Source organism: Musa acuminata, unplaced genomic scaffold, assembly GCF_036884655.1.
Source record: "Musa acuminata AAA Group cultivar baxijiao unplaced genomic scaffold, Cavendish_Baxijiao_AAA HiC_scaffold_1141, whole genome shotgun sequence".
NCBI lineage: Eukaryota > Viridiplantae > Streptophyta > Magnoliopsida > Zingiberales > Musaceae > Musa > Musa acuminata.
This window is the reverse complement of record NW_027021353.1, coordinates 104,668-115,762: the sequence shown is the minus strand read 5'-3', so window position 1 is coordinate 115,762 and position 11,095 is coordinate 104,668. Positions and strand designations below refer to the sequence as shown.

At 36.2% G+C, this 11,095-nt stretch overlaps 1 protein-coding gene across 1 annotated transcript; it reads right to left on the bottom strand.

Moving 5' to 3' along the window:
* Positions 1–625: 625 nt before the first annotated feature.
* On the bottom strand, positions 626–10,856 carry LOC135671564 (thioredoxin reductase NTRC-like). The gene is made up of 8 exons (XM_065179767.1): positions 10,493–10,856; positions 7,910–8,123; positions 7,689–7,794; positions 6,270–6,535; positions 3,002–3,281; positions 1,530–1,637; positions 1,033–1,119; positions 626–945 (listed from the first exon to the last, which is right to left on the bottom strand). The coding sequence occupies exons 1-8, from the start codon at positions 10,713–10,715 to the stop codon at positions 832–834; spliced, it is 1,398 nt and encodes a 465-aa protein (XP_065035839.1). The 5' UTR covers positions 10,716–10,856; the 3' UTR covers positions 626–831.
* Positions 10,857–11,095: the final 239 nt, after the last annotated feature.

Sequence of the window (11,095 nt, the reverse complement as noted above, 5' to 3'; positions counted from 1 at the left end):
CAATGTATGGAGTCCATATTCACTCTTAAAATAATTTATTTTAATTTTGAAAATATAATGAATGTTTGTTTCCATTTCAATTGCTTACCCCAAGTAACAAGGTATGTTGAGATAATAATATAACACCATAGAAGACCAATACACCCAAGCCTGAACCACTCTTCAAAGTTGAGATTAAAAAGGATTTAAATCAATAGTCCATCTCAGTCATGGATGAAATATGAATTTAGCTCATCAAGCCACTTCATTGAGGGTTGTGATTGGCTTGATTTCAAGTTAGGCTCAAAATCTAACAATTAATCATAATGTAACAAGCCCAGATTGATCATTTATCTAGGCTCAACATTAATTCCAACTGATGCTTAGACATTGGTGATCTTTCTATAGCTTAGCTCAATTACACCTAGTAACAAAAAAACTAGCCAAGTATTTTTGATGAGCATGTGCAGATCCTGAAACCGCTCTGTCGTTCAAAGGCCAACATAATTACCATTATTGCAACAAAGAAAGAACAAGAAATCCCTCTGTTCTTCCATCTCGGTTTGTCTTGTCATGTTCCTTGTATGCTGCCATGATCCCAATACCCAGTGTGCCATAATATGGTTCCCACATGTGCAGTTACAATTACCAGATTCTAATTTATTGTAACACTCCAAAAAATTCAGGACTAGAAGGTTAGTTGTTGTTATTATCAATGTAAAATTAGACAATAGATACAGCATGGAGTTTTGGACAATATGAAAAATAATAATGACTATAAAAAGGAACACAAACCTGAGATTAAATATCTAGGCATACAAGTACATGAATAATTGTTTTCAAGGAATAATCTTATGGTACCTTGCTTAAAATTGGTTTCAGTGTCCTACATGGACCACATGTTGGTGCTGTATATAGAACACATAATAACCTTGGGCTTTCATGATACAACTTCCGAAGTGCATACTGCAAGATCCAGCTCCAATTAAAGTGATGTAAAATAAAAGCTCTCATGTTGATGGTACACTATCAAATGAAATGAACTTCTGCTACCTGTCCTTTGTGCTTTGTCAGTGTTATATCGAAACCCATTTGTACATCCTTGTCAGTAAGTTCCTTCTTGACATCTTCAGTTACAGGCTGTTAAAAATGAAAAACGATACAATGGCATACTGATTTAAATGTATTCACTCATGTTCATGATGGCAGGTGCTTATGAGTTTGACTTAACATCTTCTCTATTGGTGTCAATTGTGATTAAACAAAACAGTTAACTTTTACCATAAATTATAAGTGGCCCAATAATCAATACTGAAACATTGGATGTACATTAAAATTGAACATAGTGAATCAGTATACTAAAAGATGCAACTTCTAGTATACCATCTAATCACAATAAAGGTAAAACTTTATTGGATTTAGGTTTACATCCATTAAGTTTTCACAGTAGCAACAACTAACCTTCTAGTCAGATAGTAGTAGCCATCAGATTGAATTTCACAGTAACATAAGCCAGTAATATCTGATTGAATTATAATGAAATATATTACCTGATGGAACTCAACAAGAAGATTGTTTGAAACTAGATATCTTTCAACAGATAAAGCAGCAACACATCCAGAACCAGCAGCAGTAATCGCTTGCCTCCACTCATGATCCTACCATCACCAACAAGAAAGTGAGAATCCTGGATTTTAATTGTTCCAACTTCCAACCCAACATAAATTACAGTTTTTCTACCAGATCATTTTTCAGTTTTTGACCTGGAACTTACAAATCCAATATCACATTAAAAAATTTTTAACTTGCATATGGTTTACTTAGGCTGAGCTTGGTTTCTGACCAAGGTTAAGTTGGTGTTTTTTGGTTTGACCATCCAAATGCTCCTCAGTTAAAAAGGTTTAAGTTAACCTAGTCAATGGGGTATAATATGTGTATGACAAAGAAATGTCAACTTCACGGATTAGATTAATGTGGGATTTGAAGAGAGTCAAAATATAAGCTAATTTGCCCCAAGAAAGAGGTATATTCCGTGGCCCAACCCTTGATAGTCCCAAAGTAGCAATCCATCACAAAGCAGACTGTGTTTGATCAAATCTCAATTTAAGTCAATCGAACCAGATCTAGCATCCTCTGGGACCAAAATGGACTTCTAGTGTGTTTAGAGGTATGTCTAGAATTTTCATGAGGACAGCACTTGGTCACTTCAGGAAGATTCTCGACATGGGTTATAACTCCAAGAAAAAATCCTAGCCAAAAAAGGAAAATAGGCCCTTGTTTGAAAATATAGAAGCAAAGAAACCTTGGATAACATATGTTAAAAAGGATATTCAGAAATAACATTCTAGAATATTATTTAGTAACCAGATCAATCCTTAAATATCATTAATTCGAACGAGGCTAACGTGAAACCACTCAAGGAGTAGATCAAAGGCCTGTCTGCTGTCCGTGACTTACTCTGCATAACCATATCACAGCAGCGACATTACACAGTCTCTCTCTCTCTCTCTCTCTCTCTCTCTCTCTCTCTCTCTCTCTCTCTCTCTCTCTCTCTCTGTGTCTGATCCTGCTGAGTCTTATCCTCATCTCTACAGTTAGTCGGATAGTAGCCATCAGATTGGTGGCAGCAACTGCTGCTGCCATCACAGCCTCTATACTCTTTCACCCTTGGAAATAGATAAAAGATATTATCAATATTGGGTTTATCACCAACCCTATATGAATAAGTTGGATCGGGTCCAAATCCCCCAATCCAAGGTATCCTGGTTACAAAACAACACAAACAAATAATTTTTTATTTAACTACTACCATGTTAATTTTGCTTTAAGCATATGCAAAGGGTGTTGTTCATCTTCCTTCTATCTTACAAGATGCAAAACTGTGAAGATTTATCAAGAAATTATGGTATATCTCGATGAAGTACAAATATATATCATGGAAAACAGTCTAGAAAAATAAATATTAGAATTAAATAAGACAAGAAAACAATCATGCAAGTACAAAAAGAAACATCAGCATTACCTGTACATCACCAGCAGCAAAGACACCTTCAACTGAAGTTTTTGCTGTGCCTTCTTTGACTAAGATATATCCAGAACTATCAAGTTCAATTTGTCCTTCCAACAACTGGCTGTTTGGAGTATGCCCTATACCATAGAATAGACCTTTTACATCGAGTACTGATTCTTCGCCTGTATCAACTCTTTTTGTTAAAACTCCTGACATCTGGCCCTTGCTATTGCTAACAACGTCCATGGCTTCTGTATTGAAGTGCACTGTGACATTCGGGTTGTTGAATACTCTGTGAAACATTCGCCATAATCAACCTGTTAAAAAAACATTCAGGGATTGAATATTTACCATCATCAATGCTTGTAGTAACTTGCTTGCATCAGTATACAAGATCCATCAAAGCTGTTAAGTAATAAAACAATAAGGTATTGTTGATTAATTACTGGACTTTATAACCTACAAAGAACTGTGGAACATCCTCAAGTTACAAATGGAATGATTATTATTATGTCAGATACGCAGATTGCTACAAGTTATTAAGTAGTCTTAGTAAGTATTATACCAGAAGAAAGATACCCAATTGGACCATGATTAGTATCACAAATTTAAGCTTGGTGAAACATGTTGCCCATAGTGGATGGCTAAACAAGGAACAAGAGGATGACAGCAATTATCAACCACTACAAAGTCAATCGTGCATGCAGTCGTCATGACCTTGTGCAAAGAAGAAAGTATCTACCAACATTTTCATTACTGAAAATACCCAGGCATATCCACCAGCACATCATACCAAGACAAGCTGCCAACAATACTGAACATATCAATTTAACATGTACCCAGGTGTAACTAAAGCAGAATCAAGTTTTTTTCTTTTCTTGATTAAGTAGCTTCTCACATGTGAAACAGAGCAAAGTTGTTCTAACTTCTAACATATAACAAAGTAGATTTGATTCAAAGCATCGAAATTGGTGTACTTTTAATGACTTCATATTTTTCAATCACAACTCTTTTTCTTTCAAAGTTCCTCTATTGGTTTCAAACTTCCAGCTAGAAACCCTCAATTGGTTGCAGACTTCATATTTTTCAATCACGTCTAGGATGCATGATGTACTTTTAAACACACCAAGTGTCCACACTGCTCAATGCACTGACACATAGCTTTCTAGCAACCAATCACTGCAATGTTTGGTCAAGTAAACTTAAACCTTACTCTTTTCTCCAAAATTAATCCACAAACGATGATTCTTAACTCTCATGCAGTGATTGGTAATGGATGAACTTATAGTATATACAAAATAGACTTCCATGGTTTACATTATTCCCTGATGATATTGTCTCAATTGATGAGAGTTCCAATTGAATTAGTTTTAAACTAGACACCAATCCGTAGTGTCAGTACGCTAGTATGTACCAAGTTTTGGAAAAAGCCTGAAAAAAAGGCTCAAAAAGCAAAATAGGACATGGTTTAAGGCTTGTACCGTTGTGTATTAGGTGGTACAAGCCCCATACCAGATGGTACAATCCCTGTATTGGATGTACCAAGTAGTATAGGCCTTATACCAAATGGTACACTACAAACTAGACACAATGCTTGGTTTCACCTGGTTTGTGCACCAATAGGTTTTCGGACTGATAAATACTGCCTGTATTGAACTGTATTGTGCAACATTACAAACCTTGAATCTAAGAAATCGATGGTTTTAAATTAAATAGGACTAAGACAAGATATGAGATTTAATTTTAGTAACACTAAGAGGACCAATACCTCTCAATCGCCCTCTTAGTCTCCTCAACCCTCTCAGCTCTCAACTGTCGGCTCGGTACCTCTCAGTCTCCTTGATCTCCCTTCAGCTCCCTCTCGCCTTCTCAACTCTTCATTGCTTTCTCAGCTCTCTGCTGCCCTCTCATCTCTTTGTTGTCAAGTCTCCATCACCAGTCTCCCCCTCCCCCACCACCTCTCAGCTCTTTGTTGACATTAATCTGCTACCCTCTCAGCCACACTCTCCGTTGCCAAAGACATCACAATATACCTCTTTCTATTTTTATTTTAATGATCATCTAGTTTTTATTTTAATGTTTGTCTTTATTCTTAATTATATATTTTTATAATTTTTTTATAATAATGAGTGTGTTGCTTCATTCGGCCAAGCACCTATCTCCTCAAGCAATTTGGAACTTTGGCACCTTCACTAGTACAACAAATTATCATCCAATTTTGGGTATACACTTAGTCAAGTCCCAAACCAGAATCTAAGAATGAACCATCTAACCATCAACAATATTAGATATGACATAAAACCTCAAGACTATTTAAATAAATAGGTTAGAAAAGATTTTGTAAGGTAGACAAGCAAGTAATGGAAGGTCTCAGTGAGATGGATCTCCTAATCCTAATAAGGCATAGTTGAACCAGTTAGATGCTTCACAAAGTATGTTGATTGCTAAAGATTCTAATCTGACATAGGAGATCAATTCAGCTAGTCCACTAATTTGAGGGCTTCACAAAGAAAATTAAGTCAGAGACCTTATAAAACTGTTTACATATACAAGAAGGTACCTGATCAACAAAGCTTAAGCTAGATATATGTCAAAATTATGGAGTCTAACAAGCCAAACTGCAACGAAAATTTTCACTTCAGCAAACAATGTAACATTTTACTCTATCAGCATTAAAGTACACACCTGAATAGGATCAACAAGATGATGAACTACTTTAAGATGAAGAGCTCTAGACATCTTACCAATAAAAAAAATTTTGAATAACTTGAATGGATACGATCTTGTCCAATAAATGAAAAAAGGATTGCCAGACTCCAAGGTCCCACACTGATGAGGGGTATGGGAACGGTCAATGAGAGCTCTGAGAAGAGTCAATCTATGCAACCCTACCATGCAAGAATGAAGATAATTTCCATGATTCGAGTCCTATTCAACTAGATTGCAAGCAACCTTAGCATGACACCAAGACCCACCCTCTAGTTTCCACCAATAAATATTGTTGTAAAAAGAATATCCATGACCTGGCACTAGAATAGACTGATCTTGGAATATGAAAGAGATAAACATGGAGGATTTCAAAGCTCATTTAAATAATAGGTAGAGGTTTATTATTGATTAGTTTCCTCATATATGTGAGTATATTACGTGGATATTTGCTCATTATAAGAAGAGCTTTGTTATTAGAAGAAAAAGATGCTCATTCATTATGAAGATTTAAATCATAAAGACCCAAAAAGACTTCGGCTGGAAAATAAATTATTGCATTAAGTTAACTAACCTGTCTTGCATAGCTTTAGATGCCCGCAGATGGTTTTTACGAACAAGCAAGTGTACATGGCGTGCATATTTGGTCAAGTATAATGCTTCCTCGGTAGCTGTGTCACCTCCTCCAACAACAGCCAATACTTGCCCCTTGAATAGTGGTGATGCTCCATCACATATTGCACAAGCACTGATCCCTCTACTCCAAAATTCGTCTTCACGAGGCAACCTAAGTCTTTTGGCATTTGCTCCTGTTGCTATGATAAGACTATGGCATTTTACCTATATGCATAAACCAAAAAAGGAAAAAAAAATTAACTTCACAACATAGAATATAGAAAAGAACATTGGCATCAAATAAACTAGCTTAATATCAACTTTTACCATGTTAAAAAAATTTAGGACATTCATATCTTTTATATGGCTGGATGACCTTTTCTAAAATCCTCATCGTTTTTTACATAATAGGCAAGGAATAAACCTTTTTTTATCAATATCCATATAGCAGTAATTGGACATCTTCAAGTCAGCAAAAAAACATAACACTTCTTCTAATGATTTATTAGGTATATGACATGTTACATGTCTTCTCAATAGAGTATCAAGTAGCCACATCATGGTCCAACTAAGATCAAATATTAACTCCTTTTATTCTGCATAAGTAGCTGGAGACTGGCCATATATATGCTGCTAAAAGGAAACTAAAAACAGAAGAGAACCATTTCAAGAAACATATAAATGGTGAGTATATACGATTCCCAAACTAGAAACATACTTCCTTTTGAGAATTTCTACATAGGATCCTACCATATTCATGTTTTTTTATTTTATTTTATTCATGTTGATTATCATGGAACTGTACTCTTTGAGTTTCAAAAATGTCAGTCCAATTAAAATGTAAGACATGATAGAAACATCACCTTAAAATTTTATATTCAAGGTTGAAAAATTTTATTTTCATCCAAATAACATATACTTTCTATAAATTTACGGTTTAGCTACACTTTATTCTTATTTAAATATAGTTTACATACCAAGAAATTATATGAAAAAATTAAAATGGGATTTTTTAATTTCGAGCTGTTTTTGGAATACCAATGCATACCATTGTACCAACATACGATACACTAGTGACTATCGTTAAATACCGGTCCAACTAGGAACCAACATAGCCGGTCTACATGAGATGGTGTTCCTTGCACCAAACTACCACTTAATTGATATTATGAGTGCACCATATAGATAATAAAAGAGTTGGCAAGGTTCCTAGAGATTTCAGACTTCCAATGCAATAAAATAGATGAGGAAAAAGTTTGCATATGGTCCATTATAAAATTTCTGTTTTAATTGTTTTTGCGAAGCAGCATATATGAACTTTTCTATATGGATATTTTCAGAATGAATTTGGTAGAAACTAGAAAGAGGTAAATGTCACCTCACGCTCACTACTGCGGATGATGAAAGGATTAGTCCGGACAACAACAAATTCGACATCTTCTTGAAAAAGTTCAGCACCCCAACGTTCAGCTTGCCGTCGTATCCTACGCAAATGTCATGATTGTAAATTATAAAATCAAGTAATGATTTATTAGTTAATATAGAAAAGAAAAAAATTACAAAGCGAAAGCATTTAGGCATGTAGCATGACTTATATACCTATCCATCAAATCAGGACCGGTTATCCCTTCTGGAAACCCAGGAAAATTTTCAACTTCTGTAGTAGTCATTAACTGCCCTCCTGGAACACCACCTACTTGATAACCTTCAAACACAACAGGCTTTAAATTTGCACGAGCAGCATATATAGCTGCAGTATAACCAGCTGGACCAGAACCAATGATCACCAAGTTCTCAATTCCACTAGACGAATCTGCAGCAAGTATCTCATTTAAATTTTACAGAATAATCCAGCAATTTCTAATAGCTAAAAGCAGATGACGATCATATACCTCAATGCACTTCTTTAAGATGAATAGAAAAATAGATGGCCACAAATGCCATGATTTTCAAACATCTAAATGTTTATTTTGGGGGAGTTTTAATGGACAGACAGGGAGATAGAGAGATGAGATCCATACTTACATAATACACTCATAAATAACATGGACTAATAATTTATTACAGTTGATTGGTATAATTTTGTAAAAAAGCAACAGGATGACCTGCTGACAAACTGAAAAAAAAGCTTATCTCTAGAAGAACAAAATTTCCAAATAAAAGAAAGAAAAAATTTCAATATTAAAACCCAACATGCAATCAAACACTCATGTCAATAAACGTTGGCAGTGGTGGCCCCAAAATATGGCAATATACTGAATTTCCATTTGCAAGCAGTATTGTCAAAGGTACGCCTGGGCTAAAAGGAACCAAGGTTCCAAATTGCCCAAGGTGGTAAGTGCTTACCTAGCCACTCATCCGAGCAAAGCAAGATGCTCATCTTACAAAAATTTAAAAATGCATGAGTATTGTGAGCCACTGCCCGACTCATCTTCCAAATTATATTTTTTACAGGTGTAGTGCACTGAAATATCATTTGGTATCGATGTACCATTAACACTGCAGTCTAAAAATCACATGGAAAATCTTTGAAACTAGAAAAAGTACATATTCTTATTACTTTGGAATTTTCTGTAATCATTCACACTGAGTTCCACACTTGATATCCTGCTGAAGTCCTAAGAAAAAGTGTGCAAAAAATTATTGAAGTTCTTAACTGGATAACTTGCTTTACCACAAATAGCTACTTCAAAATCCTTTTCCGTCAAGTTTTACCATCAGTATTGTGAGCAACTTCCACATGCTTAACCAATCAATCTTGTGGCTCTTGATTACGTTACGAGATTTTTTTATAGCATGACTCTAGTGTTCTTATACCCATGGCTTGATGTAAGTAGACTTGTTTTGCGAAGAATAACTGAAACCTGCTGATCTTACATACATAGCTGAATTGCTCCTCAAATTCTAAAATGTATTCCTTAAACAGTAGTGGCTCTCCCACAGCTTAAACTAATGTGTGCTAAAGAACAAACTCGGTACACACACATAGCATGCAATTGTCTCCAGTAGCCACTCAAAATAGACTAGATCTATGAACTAAGTCATTCAAATGTTAAAATAATTTCTAAATCTTACTGAATCATCCAAAGGTACCCCAGATCACCTCTTATGTATGTTAGCTCCCTTGGAATGTGATATAAGAGATGGCAGTGATACATGGAAAACTCATTTTGTATCCTTCCATTGACATCAAAAGCAAGTTAAGAATGGGAGAGAACTAAGACTACGAAAGAATATAATTATCCATGATGCTGTATTTGCTAAATGAACCAGAGATACCATTATAGTCTCTAAACTCACAATTCCAAGTTCATAATTGGAAGCCATATGGATGACGTAAGGAGCTTGAGTAAATTAAATGACCAATTTGGTCCCTAGATAGGACACTTCCATTGTCTAATTGTAATGCTGGAATATAGTAATAACACTGTCTTTCAAGGAATTGGCCTACTGAATCAGAGGCCTTTATCGTATTTAGATTTGATTAGTTATAGTATAACAATAGATCAATAATCAACCAATAAAAGGCCAATCAGATTCAAGAATTTTAAAACATAGTATAAGTGTCCTCATAGGAGGAAAAGATATTCAGGAGACAGTCACGTGTTTGGTTAAAGGTCAGTTACATGAGATGATTCTAAAAATCCTTGGACGTTTTTTTTCTTTTCCCTTCTGTATATAATACTACAGATAAATCAGCATTTCATTAGATGATAACTCTAGTGTCACAGTCAAACAATTGCAGACTTTATAGAATACAATGCGGATATTGGAAAAGGCATATTCAGTGTGGTGAAAGTTCCCTTTATCTTCTTCAAAATTCTTTTAGTTAGTTGCATTTCAATTACTTCCACCCACCAGTGTGGCATGTTTGATCACTCGTACTATGTTCCCATTGATGATGAGATACCTATAAGTTGTGACCAACAAAGAAAAGGCATACTTTTCCAATACCCTTCAAGGCAGCAAATCATATATAAAAGTGAAATCAGCAAGGTAATGCAAATTCTTCAAGAACAACTTCTTGAGCTGAGGACCATGATTCGTCCAACATCAACATCGACAAGAACGTATGATAGAAACAGGGGGAATAATTCGGCAACAGCAGCATCAAGCAAGCCAAGCCTCACAAGTTTCAAAAGAAGCAGAACTAGAAAAGGCAAAAGGGCGTCCGCGTTATACCTCCTGAAGGAGAGACTGCGGCGACCTCGTCCGTGGAAGAGGCGGCCGGGGTAGCGGAGACGGGAGCGCTGGCGCGACGGCCGACCCAAGAGTTCAGAGGGCGCCGGGACGGGCAGCGAAGTGGGGGAACCCGTAGGAGAATGGGCCGGTGGCATGGGAGGGAGGACGTCGAGGGCGCCGCCACCGAGACAACAGCCGTCATACCTACCGGAGAAACGGCCATTTGAATCGGAGACGGGAGAAAGAGGAGGCGGAGAGAAGATAGACTGATCAGCGAGAGAGAGAGAGAAGGCAGCGGAAAAAAACAGGTAAACAGGGGTTTGGGTTAAGGTTTCGTTGGTGGAGAGGGGCCGTCGTGTCATCCGTTATCTGATGACCCAACGCCGGCCTCTCCCTTCCATCGTTTGTCTTCTTCTTGGCTTATTTCAATTTTTTTTTCTTTTCTCGTAACATTTACATCCGAAATTTTGCTTCCATTAATTGTTTTTCCTTTTCTCGTAACATTTATGTCTCGGACTTCCATTAATTCTTTTTTTCTTTTCTCGTAAGATTTATGAAATCCTGAACTTTGCTTCCACCAATCCATCTTAAGGGATATGGCAA